This window comes from Carcharodon carcharias, chromosome 3, assembly GCF_017639515.1.
Source record: "Carcharodon carcharias isolate sCarCar2 chromosome 3, sCarCar2.pri, whole genome shotgun sequence".
In the NCBI taxonomy this organism is placed as follows: domain Eukaryota; kingdom Metazoa; phylum Chordata; class Chondrichthyes; order Lamniformes; family Lamnidae; genus Carcharodon; species Carcharodon carcharias.
Window position 1 is genome coordinate 30855107 of NC_054469.1, and position 16515 is coordinate 30871621.

Genomic DNA, 16515 nt, shown 5'->3' on the forward strand with positions numbered 1-16515 from the left:
AATGTAAGCTCACTGAAAAAACTGTTGTCTTTAGATCAGCTCCATGTTAGAAATGCTGGTATGGGAATCAAAACAACCAATTATCCCACATGTTTATAAATATATATCAATATTAGACAAGGAAACTTCCTTTGCTAGATTTGCACACATTTGGCAGTCTTCAGCCAATTATAGTCATGACTGTGTTGAAACCCATAGTTGCTGCATGAGTAAACCATTCTCCCCGTGAACAAATGTTTAAATTGTCACAGAGATAAAAGCAAAAAAACTGCGGATGCTGGAAATCCAAAACAAAAACAGAAACAGAAATACCTGGAAAAACTCAGCAGAACTGTTCTGTCGAAGGCTCATGAGGACTCGAAACGTCAACTGTGCTCTCCTCCACCGATGCTGCCAAACCTGCTGAGTTTTTCCAGGTATTTCTGTTTTTGTTTTAAATTGTCACTGCCTCAGGGTGTGACTGACACCACTGGTGCCATCTTATCATGGCTTATTGTTTAGAAATTGCTGCCTATTAACATGTCCTAGCCACCTGCAATGTCACATTGAATGCAAAGTGGTCAGTTTATACTGCTCACTGTAACGGGTCATAATGTTTACTGTTTAACACAAGAGCATTTATTCCCTTACAAACACAACTCAGGACTCAGTATTTTATTGTTTCTGAAAAAACCAAGAGATTTTCAAATCACAGACCAAGCGCAAAACAAAAGCTTAGCTCCAGTTATTATTTTCACCACATAGAATGCATTGCACAAGAACAAACCATTCAGCATAAGTGGTCCATTATTATGCCAAGCACAAGCCTCCTCTCAACCCTTTGTCCGACTCACAAAAGCAGATTCAGTCATTCCCAATGTTGCACCATCTTTTACTGCATCATACCTGCCAGCACTCCAAAATAAATGAAAACTTTCAGCCTTGCACACTTCTCAAGTCATGATGAACAACAATGGTTAATTAAAAAAAAAAAGGATGAATATAGGGAGGCCAGAGTTTGACAGGAAAAGAATTGGTGCACTTAAGTGGTGCTGTTTAATTTGCATCTGCACTTGCCCCACGTCAGAGTGTGCTGCCACTTGACCTGCTCCTTGAAGGCCTTTGGCAAGAAGCATCTTCCTCTCGCCTTTTCATCCTCAGATTAACACATGTCCTTTAAAATTAATTGAGGGGTTGTGCAAGGTGCACTATAGCAAGAGCTGACTGAAAAAGATCGCTCAATTAATCAGGGAGCCATAAGTGATAGTCAATATGTTTAGACATGCAGTGACTAGAGCTACTGTAGATTAACTTTACAACATCATTTTATTCAAGAGCATCCTGTGTCCAAATGCTGAACCCAAGGGAATTAAACTCAAAGTGCCTGCCGAGGAAAATAAAGTTAAAATGAACAAGTTAATCATCATTTAATTCCCACTTAAGTGATGATTATGTCTACTTGCACAACTGCTGATATTTTAGTGGGAAGTAAATAAATTCTTGCTAAATCTGGATATCAGACCTCTCCCAAACTCTGTTCCCTAGCTTCAGACTCCATCCCTCTTCCTGACAACTATCTTGAGAATATATTCTCAAGGTGTCATTAATTGACCCTGAAAAGAGCTTTTGATCCAATATTCACACCATCACTAAGATTGTCCACCACTGTAACATTGTCAAGGCTTCACCCCATCTCAATTCTTTTATTGCCAAAACCCTCATTTATGCTTTTGCTACCTCTGGACCTGACTATTCCAACAGACTCCTGGCTGGTCTCCCACATTCTACCCTGCATAAACTTGGGATCATTCAAAAGCCTGCTGCCCATGTCTTAACTCACAGCAAGTCCCGTTTACCCACCGCTCCTGGGAGCTCGCTGACCTACACTGGCTCCCAGTCAAGCACTGTCTTGATCTGAAACCCATTCCGTTTCCAAATCCCTCCATAGCATCACCCCTCCCTATTTGTGCAGCCCCAAAACTCAAGATATTGGAGTTCCTCTAATTCAGGCTCCCTGTGCATCGCAATTTTAAGCGCGACACCATTAGTGACTGTTACTTCAGTTGTCTACAGCTTAAACTTTGGAATTCCTTCCCTACAATTCTCTGCCTTTTAACCTTGCTTTTCATCTTTAGTAATTTCCATGAAACTTGTGTCTTTGGCCAAGGCTTTGGTCACTTGATCCAATATCTCCTTATGTGGCTCAATATCATGTTTTGTATTAGAATATTCCTGTGAAGCTCCTGGGGTGATATTTTATTATGTTGAAGATGCCATACAAGTTGTAGTTGTATACATTCAAACAATTCTCTGGTGCCAAATGTGTGACTCATGTAGGACATTTAAATTGAATCAAACGAGTTCTGAGCACAAAATGCACTTGCACAATTCCTTTAATGCAGCACTTCAGAACGGGGCAGTGGAACAAAAGGAACAATACCAATGAGGAATTGAATGAAACATGATGAGTTTTGAAGAGACAAGCTTTGCAGGGGTTTTCCACGGTCGGGGGGGATGCAGTTAAGACTGAAAAGTTTTAGGGAAAGAATTCCAGAGAGACAGGTGTAGGAAGCTGGCTGTGGTCTTTTGTGTGAGAACTAAGAAACACACTTTTAAGAAAAAAGGTGTATGAGAGAGCTGGAATTCAGACAGAAGGGTAAGGCAATTTGAGGCAAAGCCGTGGAGCATTTGGAAAACGATGTGCTTCAACAGCCTGGGGGTGAAGGAGTAAACTGAGCAGGGCGCAGAGTATGCAAGAGATTCTATACTCATTTCTGGTGGGGTCTTCCATTGAGAAAAAAATCCATTTACGACCAGTAGGTTGATGAATACAAAAATGCAAGATGGTAACAGAGCTAGGAGTCTTCAAAAAACTTGCACCATATTGCCACCTACTGTTTAAGGCTTTCAATTTCACTACGACAGATGAAATAGCAAAACTGAGTAGGAAGCATTGACATAATTTATAACGGTAAAGGTTGAGAGGAAAGCATTATCAAAAATGGTAGCAACCAGATCTAACGTTTACATTAAAGAAGTATGTGCTTGATGTAAAATTTTAATGACGTACATTGATGAGCTTTGAAATATACAGGGAGATTATAACATTCGTCACATAATAACTTCCAATGAAGTGTTTTTTCTTCAATCACTTACTTTCGAGGCAAAAAACAGAATTACCTGGAAAAACTCAGCAGGTCTGGCAGCATCGGCGGAGAAGAAAAGAGTTGACGTTTCGAGTCCTCATGACCCTTCGACAGAACAGTTCTGTCGAAGGGTCATGAGGACTCGAAAAGTCAACTCTTTTCTTCTCCGCCGACGCTGCCAGACCTGCTGAGTTTTTCCAGGTAATTCTGTTTTTGTTTTGGATTTCCAGCATCCGTAGTTTTTTTGTTTTTTTACTTACTTTCGAGGCCTGGATCATGTCCAAAGATTTGCAGTTGTTGTGGAACAGGATGCTGCTGCTGCTGATGTTGCTGGTGCTGCTGCTGCAGCTGCTGTAGATGCTGTTGCTGGAAGTGCTGCTGTTGCAACCTCTGAAGATGCTGCTGCTGCAACTGCTGCTGTAAGTGATGGTGCTGTTGTTGTTGGGAGAACGTATGCTGCTGCTGATGCTGCTGCTGGAATGGATGCTGGTGAAGTTGAGGATGGTGTTGTTGTTGCTGCTGTTGCTGTAGCTGCAGCTGCATTAGATGCTGCTGCTGGAGCTGCAGCAGCTGGTGCTGTTGCGACTGCTGCTGCAATAGCTGCTGCGCTTCAGGGGTTAACTGCTTAACCTGCGTGAAAAGAACGGCGCCGGGATGCCGGAGTTCTGGTCCCTGCTGGTTCTGATTGGCTGCTTCCAGATTTTTGGTCGGAGCTGAAAGGGACTGCAAGATCTGGAAAAAAAGTCCAAGAAACAGAACTGTAACAGTGGGTCCACAAAGTGAAATGACTAAGAAAGCAAAGGACTGAAATATAGTCGAGAAACATAGGGCATGATTTTTTACAGACCCATGTTTGAGGCTATTGCATTACTTGGTCACAGTGATGACAAGAATGGAAAATTGGAGTGTGCAATCCTAACAGAGCCCGGTTGCTTCGCTGTCTATTCATTTCAATGGACAAAGAGGTGGGGTAGCTCTGTACCACCCTCTTGCACACAGATGCAATACACCTTTCAGTTTCAATGCATAATATTAGATGCACCTTTCACTTACCATCAGCTGAAGGTACTTGCGATAAATGCAAAGCTACATGAGCAGCAAAACTCGAGTCTCATGCTACCAAAATCTTACTCAAGCTATGCTTTAAAATGTCAGAAGCCCAAGTGGCCTCAAGCTCCAATTAATATCATTGGTCTGGAATGTAGTGCCTGAAAATGCAGTAGTAGCGGATCCAATAGTAACTCCTAAATGGGAATTGGATAGACAGTTAAAAAGGAACAATATTTGCAGGGCTGTGGAAAAAGAGCAGAGAAGTGAGACTAACTGAACAGCTCCTGTGAAGAGATAACACAGGCACAATGGGCTGAACAGCCTCCTTTGCTTTCTAATTCTATGATCGAATGGCAATTTTTTTTCTGCTGTAATTGTTGAGTTAGAGAGAGATGCTCTGATCACTGGAAAGATTTTGGCCTGCAATAGATTCCAACATTTTTTATCCTAGCAGTTATCCAGTAAATGGTGCCGTCCAATTTCACCAACAAAGAGGGAGAATAAGTTGCCGCCCTGGTGAAGAAAAGTGGCTGCTGTCTCCTCCCCCACAAACAAAGGATTTATTGTCTCTGCATGCTAACTTCTTATACAAAGGTACCAGGTCCCTCTGTACCACAGCATTCTGCAGTCTCTCGCCATTTAAATAATCTTCTGCTATTCTATTCTTCCTGCCAAATGGACCTGTTCACATTGTCCCACATTATGCGCCTTCTGGCAAATTTTTGCCTACTCACTGAACTTATCTATATCCCTTTTGCAGACTGTGCCCTCCTCACAACTTGCTTTCCCATCTTCGCATCATCAGCTAATTTGGCCACAATATGGTTCCTTTATCTAAGTCATTAATATAGATCGTAAATAGTTGAGGCCTCACCATTGATCCCTGTGGCACATCACTAGATAGTTTGCCAACCTGAAAACGACCTACTTATCGCAACTCTGCTTCTTGTTAGTTATCCAATCCTCCACCCTTCCTAAGAAATTAACCTCATCACCATAATTTTTGATCTTGTGCAGTGACCTTTTCTGTGGCACCTCATCAAATACCTTTTTTAAAACCCAAATACACATCCTACCAGTGCCCCTTTATCCACTCTGCTTGTTACATCCTCAAAAGAATTCTAAAAAAAACAAACATGATTTCCCTTTCACAAAACATGTTGACTCTGCTTGTTTGTATTATGATTTTCTAATGGTCCTACTATTGCCTCCTTAATTGTGGATTCCAGCATTTTCCCAATGATAGATTTTAGGCTAACTGGCCTATAGTTTCTTGCTTTCTGTCTCTGCTGGGATCTTTTCAGAATCTAGGAAATTTTGGATGACTGCAACCAATGCACCCACAATCTCTGCAGCCGTTTCTTTTAAGACTCTAGGGTGTGAACACTCGGCTCCAGAGGACTTGTCCCACCAGTTCTCCTAGTATTTTATACTCCACTGAAGGTTATGGTTTTAAGTTCCTCCCTCCCTTATGCCTCTTGATTTTCTTCTATTATCATTTGCGTGTTTTTGTGTCATCAACCATGAGGACAGATACAAAATAAGTGTTCACAGTCTCCATCATTTCCTTGTTTCCCATTATCAGTTCTCCAGTCTCGCCCTCTTAAGGAACCAACACTCACTTTTGCTGCTACTCTTTTTTATACTTATAGAAGCTTTTATTGCCTGTTTTTATATTTCTTGCTAGTTCACTCTCATCATCATTTCCCACTCATGTTTTAGTCACCCTTTGCTGGTTTCTAAAGTTTTCCCAATCTTCTGACTGACCACTAACCTTCATAGAATTGTACATTTTTTCTTTCAATTTAATACATCTCTAACTTCCTTAGTTAGCCATGGATGGTGCATCTTTCTTGCAGTCTTTCTTCCTCAATGGAATAAATCTTTGTTGAGAATTATATAATTCCATAAATATGTCACTGCTTCTCTGTCTTACCTTTTAGCCTATTTTCCCACTCCACTGTCACCAATTCTGCCTTCATACCTTCGCAATTGCCTGTAAGTTTAATACACCAGTTTCAGACCCACATTTCTCACCCCCAAACTGAATGTGAAATTCTAGGTTATGACCACTCTTGCCTAGATAATAGTTTACTATGAGGGCATTAATTAATCCTGCATTTTTACCTATTACCAGTTCTAAAACTTCCTGACCCCTGGTTGGCTCCAGAACGTATTGTTCAAAGAAACTTTCTCAAATACACTTTGAACTCATCCTCAAAGGGCTACCTTTGTCAATTTAATTCATCCAATATGATTAAAATAATTCATGATGATTGCAGATAAAGCAGTGGGAGTGTGGAAAGAAAGAACTCAAAAAGCAGCAGAGTTCAGAAAGCGGGGAAAAAGAGTGTGAGAGCCCATAAAGTAGCAGGAGTTTGGAGAGAGGACCCATAAAGCAGCATGTGCTTAGCTGGGAGAAACTGAGTGAAAAAAGCAAGTTGATTGGCTGGTAAGCATTTGGTGTAAGGTGGCCTAGCACAACAGAGTTATGGTAGATCTATCAATAAAAAGAACGAAAACTTTAAACCATCACAAATAAAAAATAAAATAATTACCTAAAACACATGCTTGTGCAACTAAGAAACTTAACTTTTAGCTGTAGGTGGTACTAGCATTTAATAAGCACAGCAAATTGTAGCACACAAGAACTATTCCAAATTAATTAATAAAGTAAACAAATTAAGTTAAATAAATAACAAAAGTAACAATGGCAGGACAGGTGTTACGCTGCAGTTGTGGAATGTGGGAGCTTTTGGATGCCAAGGAGATTCAAGACAAACAAGTCTGCAGAAAGTGTAAGCAGCTAGAGAAATTCCGGATCAGGATTATTGATCTGGAAGCTGAGCTGCAGAAACTGAGCAATATAAGGAAGGGGGTGAAATACCTGGACACTGTTTTTGTTTAGAACATAAAAATTCAGACACACTCAGTGTGGACAGCACTGAGTGTACAATCTCAATGGAGTGTGGGAGTTCAGTGAACTGAGGGAGTTCAATGAGGAGGGGAGGGAGGTGCTCTTTTGCTTTTTCTAACTCTTTCACTCTGTAGGAACTGGTTCCTGTTCTGCTAAATGGGAAGGAGCCTGCTGTCTGCTGAGTATGTGATAAGTGGTCAAGGTCTATTCTATTCTTAAGGTTAAAAATACGACAGGAACATGTGATAAGATTAATAAATATATAAAAGAAAATAAATAATTGAATGAAATGATTAAGTAATTAAAGCATATAAGCATGGCAGGGCAGGGGGTATGACACGGCTGCTGCACGCAGGAGCTCCTTGATATCAGGACAAGCACATCTGCAGTAAACGTCTGTGGCTTGAGGAGCTTCAGCTCAGTCACTGAGCTGGAGGCTGAGCTGCGGAAACTGCGACACATCGGGGAGGGGGAAAGTTACCTGAATGCCTTGTACCAGGAGGTAGTCACGCTCGTTCAGATAGGATCTTCTCATTTGGAAGGTAGTCAGGGGCAGGAGGGTGTGACTGTAGAATAGGCAAGTAAGGAGGCCCAGGCAGCAAGAGTGGCAGTCTCTGCAATTGTCCAACAGGTCTGAGGTTCTTTCAGTTTGCTTGGATAAGAGTGGGGCCTGCAGGGTGGATGGGCTGGCTGACAATGGCACTGTTGTACAGGAAGCCAGTCAAGTGGGGGGAGCACAAAGGAATATAGCAGGACAGTAAAGTGAGGGGAATTGACACTGTTCTCTGTAACAAGGACAGAGTCCAAATGGCTGTGTTGCCTGCCTAGCGCCAGGATTCAGGACTTGCTCAGAACTGGAGAGGAGTGGGAGGGGGTGGATCCATTTGCTGTGGGGTTTTCTCCCATGTGGAGAGTGAGGGAAGTTCATTTTAAAAAGAACGAGGAGAGCAGGGGAGTTCATTTTTAAAAAAAATGTGAAGAGCAGCTGATTGGTGAGTAGGAATGGTGACTATTTCTAGTCTTTAAAGTAAAACTAAGGTGTTTTAGTTGTGTGTTTGGGTCTCTAGTCTTTATTTTTTCTTTCCTAAAAATAGCTCAAGTATCAGGTTGAAACTGCTGTAAAAATTAACTACAATAAATTGTAAAGAGCAGGGGGTTCTTCAAGTGCGAAGAGCAGGGATACTAGAGTAATTAATTAATTAAAATACGATAGCAAAGGATGATGTGTTGCTACTGCAGCATGAGGGAACTGCTGGACACCAAGGAGATCCAGGGTGAACACATCTGTAGTAAGTGTTTGCAGCTGAAGGAACTTCGGATCTGAGTTAAGGAGCTGGAGTCTGAGCTGCAGACATTGCACCACATCAGGGAGAGGGAAATTAACCTGGACACTTTGCTCCAGGAAGTGGTCACACCTCTCAGATTAGATAATTCAAATTTGGTCTGTGATCAGGGACACGAGGTTGTGACTGCAGGTGAGGCGGGTATGGGAACCCAGGTGGTAGCGTTCAAGGAGCCTCGGCTTCTGCAACTGCCCAACAGTTAACTAAGTTCTTGCAAGCCGTGTGGACGAGAACAGGGATGCAGCATGGATGAGCAAACTAACCACAGCATCGTGGTACAGGGAGCCATTCAAGTGGGGGGAGGAAATAAGGATGTAGTAGTGGTAGGGGGCAATATAATTAGGGGAACAGATACTGTTCTCTACAGCCGTGAATGTGAATCTCGAAGCTGTGTTGCCTGCCCGGTGCCAGGGTTAAGGACATCTCCTCAGGGCTGGAGAGGAACTTGGAGTGCAAGGGGAGGGATCCAGTTGTTATTGTCCACGTTGGTACCAACAACACTGATAGGACTAGAAAGGATGTTCTGTTAAAAGAATTTGAACACTTAGGAGCTGGGTTAAAAAGCAGACCCTCCAAGGTAATAATCTCAGGACTGCTACCTGAGCCACAGGCAAATTGGTGGCAGGATGGCATAGGTTGGGCCCTGAATATTGAAGGGTATGAGACTTTTAGGAAGGATAGAAGTTAGAAAAGGGTGGAGGGGTAGTTGTGTTAATTAAAGACGCATTAGCGCAATAGAGGGAGATGACTTAAGTTCAGGAAACCAGGATATAGAAACAGTTTTGGGTAGAGATGAGGAATAATGAAGGCAAGTTATCACTTCTGGGAGTAGTGTACAGTTCCCCTAACAGTAACCATACAGTAGGATGGGGTATCAAAGAAGGAATAGTGGGAGCTTGTCAGAAAGGTAGGGTGATTATCGTGGGCGATTTTAATCTACACAGACTGGAACAACCAGATGGGCAAAGGTAACGTAGATGAAGAATTCATAGAACTTTTTTTTAGGATAATTTCTTAGATCTGTACATTGTGGAGGCCACCAGGGATACTAGATCCTGGTATTGTGCAAAGGGACAGGATTAATTAATGACCTCATAGTGAAGGCACCCCTAGGTGGCAGTGAGCATGATATGATTGAATTTTACATTCAGTTGGAGGGAGAGAAGAGTTGGGTCTAAGCCCTATTACTTTAAATGTAAAAAAGGGCAATTACGAGGCCATGAAAGTAGAGCTAGCGAAAGTGAACTGGTAATTTAGGGTAAGGGATAGGTCAATAAAGATGCAGCGACAGACATTTAAGGGGCTATTTCAGAAAGCACAGAATAAATGCATACCAACGAGAATAAAAACACCAAAGATAGTATCAAATTTAAGGAGAAAGCATACAATTGCACAAAGATGGTTAGCAAGTCAGAAGATTGGACAGAATGTGAAAAACAGCAAAGAATGGCTAAATAAGGAGGGAAAAATTAGAGTAAGAGGGAAAGCCAGCTAGAAATAAAAGCAGATAGTGAGAGTTTCTATAGATAATTTAAAAAGAAAAGGGTTAACAAAATGAGCGTTATCCTATAGAAAGCAAATCTGGGAATTATCAATGGAAACTAAGAAGATGACAGATGAATTGAATAGCTATTTTGCAACAGTCTTCACTATAGAGGACACAAGTAACATCAGCAATTGGAAGGGAAGAAGGAACTCAAGAAAATCACAATCATCAGGGAAGTGGTGCTCAGCAAGTTGACAATTCCCCAGGTCCTGAAGGATTTCATCTGTGGGTCGTAAAAGAAGTGGCTAATGAGATAGTTGATGTATTGTTTTTAATTTCCCAAAATTCCCTAGGTTCCGGGAAGGTGCCATTAGTTTGGAAAATAGTGAATGTAACTCCTTTGTTTAAAAAGGGAGACAGAAAGCAAGAAACTGTAGGCCAGTTAGCGCAACATCTGTCATAGGGAAAACGTTAGAAGCTATTATTAAAGACAGGGCACTTAGATAGATTCAAGGTAATCAGACAGAGTCAGCATGGTTTTGTGAAAGGGGAATCATGCTGAACCAATTTATTGGAGTTCTTTGAAGAAATAACAGGTGGTGTGTATAAATGGGAACCAGTGAATTACTGCATTTAGATTTTCAGAAGGCACTTGATAATGTGCCTCAAAGATTACTCTGGAAAATAAAAGCTAATGCTGTAGGGGATAACATACTGGCATGAATAGAAGATTGGCTAGCTAACAGGAAACAGTTGGCATAAATGTGGTGTGCCACAGGGATCGGTGCTGGGGCCTCAATTTATATAAATGATTTGGAAGAGGAGAACGATGGCATGGTTGCTAAATTTGCTGATGACACACAGATAGGTACGAGGTTAAGTTATGAGGAAGACATAAAAAGAGGCTACAAAAGGATAGATAGGTTAGATGAGTGGACAAAGATCTGGCAAATGGAGTATAATGTGGAAAAATGCGAGGTTGCCCATTTTGGCAGGACGGTGAGAGATTGCAAAGCTCTGAGATGCAGGGGGATTTGGATGTCCTAATGCATGAATCAAGGTTGGTATGCAAGCACAGGAAGTAATTAGGAAAGCTAATGTTACCATTTATTGCAAGGGGAATTGAATATAAAGATAGGGAGGTTATGCTTCAATTGTACAGGGCATTGGTGAGACCACATCTTGAGTACTGTCTCCTTATTTAACAAAAGATGTAAATGCATTAGCAGTTCAGAGGTGGTTTATCAGATTAATACCTGGAATGAGCAGGTTGTCTTCTGAGAAAAGGCTGGACAGGCTAAGCTTGCACCTGGAGTTTAGAAGACTAAGAGGCAACTTGATTGAAACATATAAGATCCTGAGGGGACTTGACAGGGGGATGTGGAAAGGGTGTTTCCTCTTGTGGGAGAATTTAGAGCTTGGGGTCACTGTCTCAAAATACAGGGTCTTTGGAATTCTCTTCCTCAAAAGACAGTGGAAGCAAAGTCCTTTTAAGGCAGGGTTTTATAGATTCTTGATTAACAAGGGGGTGAAAGGATATTGGGGGTAGGTAGGAATGTGAAGTTATTGAATAAGGCTCAAAGGGCCAAGTGGCCCACTCCTGCTTAAAATTCATTATTTCCTAATTTATACTCCGTCCTACAGTGTAGCCACCGTTAGGCCAATAAATTACTCCTACCAGTGACTTTTTCACCTATTTCTTACCTCCACCTAAACTGATGCTATATTTTGATCTTCCAAGCTAAGATCCCAGCTACCCCACCTCCTTTTCCTTTCTTCCTATCCTTCCAATGTGTCAAACACCCTTGAACATTGAGTCAAGCTTCTAGCCTTGGTCACTGTGCAAGCATGTCTGTAATAGCTACCATACCCATTTATTTCTATTTGTACTGTCAATTCATCCATCTTGCTACGAATGCATATTTTGTTTTCTACCAGTTTCCTTAGTCACCATTTTTTTCATTCTTTCATGTGGATGTGGACACTGCTGGCAAGGCCATCATTTATTACCCATACCTAATTGTTTGCTAAGCCCTTGCAGAGGCCAGTTAAGAGTTAACCACATTGCTGTGGGTCTGGACTCACATGTAGGCCAGACTGGGTAAGGATGACAGATTTACTTCACTGAAGTACATCAGTGAATAAGATGGGTTTTTAGTAACGACGTATGATAGTTGTCATGGTCACCATTTCTAAGACTAGCTTTATAATTTCAGATTTATTAAATGAATTTGTAAATTTCAGTGGCACCTGTGGTGGGATTTGAACCCATGTCCCCAGAACATAACCTTGGGCCTCTGGAATGCTGATCCAGTGACAATACTACTACACCACCACCAAAGATGGAAGCGACAACACAATTGGACAATATGCCGTGTTGTGCCACTTATGAACATTCTGCAATTACTGAAAGGAAATAACTTTCAAAGACACAGTAATTATTCAAAGTGGTAATAAAACTTACGCTAACGTGCACATCATTTCAACTAGGGTTTGAAAGTAGCTTTAGCTGAGTCTCATCATCAATATTTTTTGTTGAAGAGTACTGAATCTGCTTTAAGACCCAGTTGATGGGCGAACTCTGGTGTGCAATTAAAGCATGTAGATTGGAATGCCCAGGTTCATTCTCCAGTCTGTGCCAAGTTAGTTGGTCTAAGCCAAGGTGGCACAATGAACACAAAAGTAGCCAATGAAAGTAAGCAGGATGCTGAACGTGAGGCTATCACACAGCGAAGTTAGATACTCTTCCTCTGTAAGTCTACAGTCTGATATTCTCTGGAGTTTAGAAGAATGAGAGGTAACCTCATGTATTCTTGGGAGGGGTTTGGCAGGGGTAGGTGCTGAGAGGCTGTTTAATGTGGCCAGAGAGCACAAATAAAAACAAAGTGCTGGAAAAACTCAGCAAGTCTGGCGGCATCTGTGGAGAGAGAAACAGCGTTTATGTTTTGAATTCAATCTGACTCTTCTTTGGAACTGAAGGGAGGTAGGAAATGTACAAACTCAGTGCAAGAGTACAAGTCACTCAGAACTGAAAGGAGGGTAGCTTAAGTAAACATTGATCCCTTTGTCGCAGTAACAGGACAAATTGTTATGGCCAGTGGGGATACAACAGGCAATGAACAAATATTTGTGTCAGTCTTATCAGTAGAACACAGGAATTACATGCCAGAAAGAAGGTAACTTAGGTGCTAATAAAACTGAGGAAATTAAGGTAATTAATATCAGCAGAGCAAATGTACTGGAGGATCTCAAGGTACTAAAATTCCACAAATTCTCAAGACCTGATGTCCTACATCCTAGAGTTCTGTAAGTGCATTGGAAGTTAGCAAATATATTCCAGAAAGGAGGGAGAGAAAAAACAGGGAACAGGCGAGTTATGCTGACATCAGTCGCCAGAATCTATTAATTAAGGAAGTCTTAACAATTCAGAGAAAATCATAGTATGATCCAAAACAATCAACATGGTTTGACAAAAGAGGAACGTGTTTAAAAATGTGGTGATTTTTGAGGACGCAACTAGTAGGATGAATAGCGAGGAGCCAGTAGATATAGTAGACTTGGATTTTCAAAAGATATTCAGTAGGATGCCACACAAAAGGTTAATACACAAGATAATGGCTCATGGAGTTGGGGATAATATATTAGCATAGAGAGGGGACAGGAAGCAGACAGCAAGGTAAATTTGGCATTTTCAAGTTGGCAGACTAATAGGGTGCCTTTGGGATCAGTGCTGGGGCCTCAGCTATTTACAATCTAAACTAATGGCTTAGATAAAGAGACTAAGAGTAATGTATCTAAGCTTGCTAATGATACAAAGCGAGGTGAGGATGTAAATTGTGAGGTGAACACAAAGAGGCTGCACAGAGATATAGACAGATTAGGTGTGAGCAACAAGATGGCAAATGGAGTACAATGTGGAGAAGTGCAAGGATATTCACTTTGGTAGGAAGAATTGAAAAGCTGAATATTTTTAAGGCATGAAACTTTAAATGTTGATGCTCAGACACTTGGGGGCACTCATACAAGGAACACAAAGTTAGTATGCAGATACAGCAGGAAAATCGGAAGGCAAAAGACATGTTTGGCCTTTATTGCAAAGGTATTCGAGTACAAGAATAAGGAAGTCTTCCTTTAATTGTAAAGGGCTTTGGTGAGGCCACACCTGGGGTAGTGTGCAGTTTTGTTCTCCATATCTAAGGAAGGATATACTTCCTTAAATGTCGGACAGTGAAGGTTTCTGCATGAGCTTGACAAGGTAGACACAGGGATTGTTTCCTCTAGCTGGGAAATCTAGAATACAGGGGTACAGTCTTAGGATAGGGATTGGTCTTTACAGGCTGAGATGAGGAGAAATGACTTCACTCAAAAGGTTCTGGACTTCAGAACCCAGAAGGTTGTGAATGCTCCATCATTGAAATCATTTAACATTGAAGTGGACAGATTTTTGGTCTCTTGGGGAATGGGCAGGAAAAGCGGAGTTAAAGCAGAAGACCAGCCACCATCTCACTGAATGGCAGAACAGGCTTGGGGGATAGTACGATCTTCTCCTGCTCCTATTTTTGATATGATGGGCACTTTCCAGCAAGGACCACTGGACAGTAACCTGGATGATTCTGCCTTCCCCAAACTGAAGTCAGATAACTCAGTACAAGCCAGAGATGGAACCTAGGACAAGCTCTCTATGACTCAGCTCAAGGCTCATTGCATTAAGGTACAATGAGACGAGGCAACTTCCTGGAAGAAATTTCCATTTTCAACAGGAAGTGGGGCCAAAATCTGTAGACAATACTCAAATAGGGAGCATTGTAAACAAAACTGAGGCTCAAAAGTAGCCACGTTTCTTTGTTCTGTCTTATAAGCTGGTGCCATGCACAGATGTGGGTTGGGGGTGAGTTCTGGTGGCGTAGGGAGTCAGAGTAGAGGGAATCAGACATGTACCTGTGCAGATTTCCTAAGCATTTGTGTGTCTCTGCCTGTAGAATAATATAGAAAAGACAACAGAGAAACAAGCTGTTTACCCAGCCACTTAATGTTGGTGTTTAAACCCCACATCAAGAGTAACCCTAAGTCTATGTACCTATTCTAGACCTCTTTCTGCTTTATTCCTGCAATCATCGACTGAACTTATTCTTCAATATTGATGTAGTCCTGGTTTCAGTCAGCAACTTCAGTGCATGCTACTGCCTAACAACCCTTTAGAAAATAAATAAGTTTTACCTCTGTCTTAATCTCTTAAATTTAGTTGTGTACCTATATCTCTTATTAGATCCTGCAATCACTGGAAACAGTTTTCTACTTACTTTGTCCCATAATATTAACATCTCTATCAGACCATTGTGCTCTCCTCTGTGCTACTGAAAACAGCCTTAATTTTTCCTTAGATGTTTTAAAATTCCTAAATCAGCAGCATCCTAGTAAACCAATATCCTTCATATTGCCTCACATACTTCCCACAGCGTGGAGCCTAAAAATGTAAGAGGCTCGTGATCAGTGAGTGGAGACTTCGGCCTGAGTGAGACAGGAACTGAGTATATTTCGGAATTTGGTTCAAGTGGGAATTCGGTGCTTGGGAGGGGTGTGTGTGTGTGTGTGTGTGTGTGTGTGTGTGTGTGTGTGTGTGTGTGTGTGTGTGTGTGTGTGTGTGTGTGTGTGTGTGTGTGTTGGTGGGGGGGGGTAGGTGCTGTAGGTAAGATTTACTGCAAGAGGTGCAGCTTACAATAGAGTACTGGGAGTTGAGTAATTAAAGGAGTTAAAGAAGGAAGGGAGAGAGGTACCATTTTTCTTTCCAGCTTTCTCAGCCTTCAGGAAGTGGTCTACTCTGCTGCAGGAGAAGCAGCTAGTTATTTGGTAAGTATCTGGTAAGTGACGAGAGTTTATTCTATTCCTAAGGTTCAAAGTAGTCTAGCAACTGGTGACAAGATTAATAAAATATATAGAAAGCAAAATATATAATTGAACAAAGTAATTAAATAGTTAATTCAAACACATTAAGGATGTCAGGACAGGTGATGTGTCACAGCTGCAGCATGTGAGAGCTCCTGGATGCCAGTTTGATCCAGGACAAGCACATCTGCAGTAAGTGTTTGAAGTTTGAGCAGCTTCAGCTCAGAGTTTATGAGATGGAGGCTGAACTACAGACACTGTGATGCATCAGAGAGAGGAAAAATTACCTGGATTCTTTGTACCAGGAGGCAGTCAAACCTCTTAGGTCAGGGCTGATTTGGTCAGGGACAAGAGAGTGTGACTGTGAGTAAGGCAGGTAAGGGGACTCAGAGGGCAGGAGCGCAGGAGTGAGGGCTGCAGGGTTTAATGAACTAACGGGCCGTGGCACCGTGGTACAGGGAGCCATTCAAGTGGGGGGAACAAAAAGGAATGAAGTGGTAGTAGGGGATAATATAGTAAGGAGGAAGTGACAATGTTCTCCGTACCAAAGAGCGAGAGTCCAGATGGCTGTGTTGCCTGCCCGGTGCCAGGGTGTGGAACATATGATTGGGGCTGGAGAGAAATTTGCAGTGGGAGATGGAGGACCCAGGTATTGTGGTCCATGTAGATACCAATGACATAGGCAGGATAAAGGAGGTGGTTCTGCATAGT

General features: G+C 41.8%; 1 protein-coding gene across 2 annotated transcripts in view; it reads right to left on the reverse strand.

The window, feature by feature from the left end:
- The window catches only part of paxip1 (PAX interacting (with transcription-activation domain) protein 1), a 115502-nt gene that overhangs the window by 56946 nt on the left and 42041 nt on the right, over positions 1-16515 (reverse strand). For both annotated transcript variants that reach the window (XM_041184866.1, XM_041184868.1), the window contains one exon: positions 3386-3857. In XM_041184866.1, coding sequence (XP_041040800.1) covers positions 3386-3857 — 472 coding nt within the window. The remainder of the gene's footprint in view (positions 1-3385; positions 3858-16515) is intronic.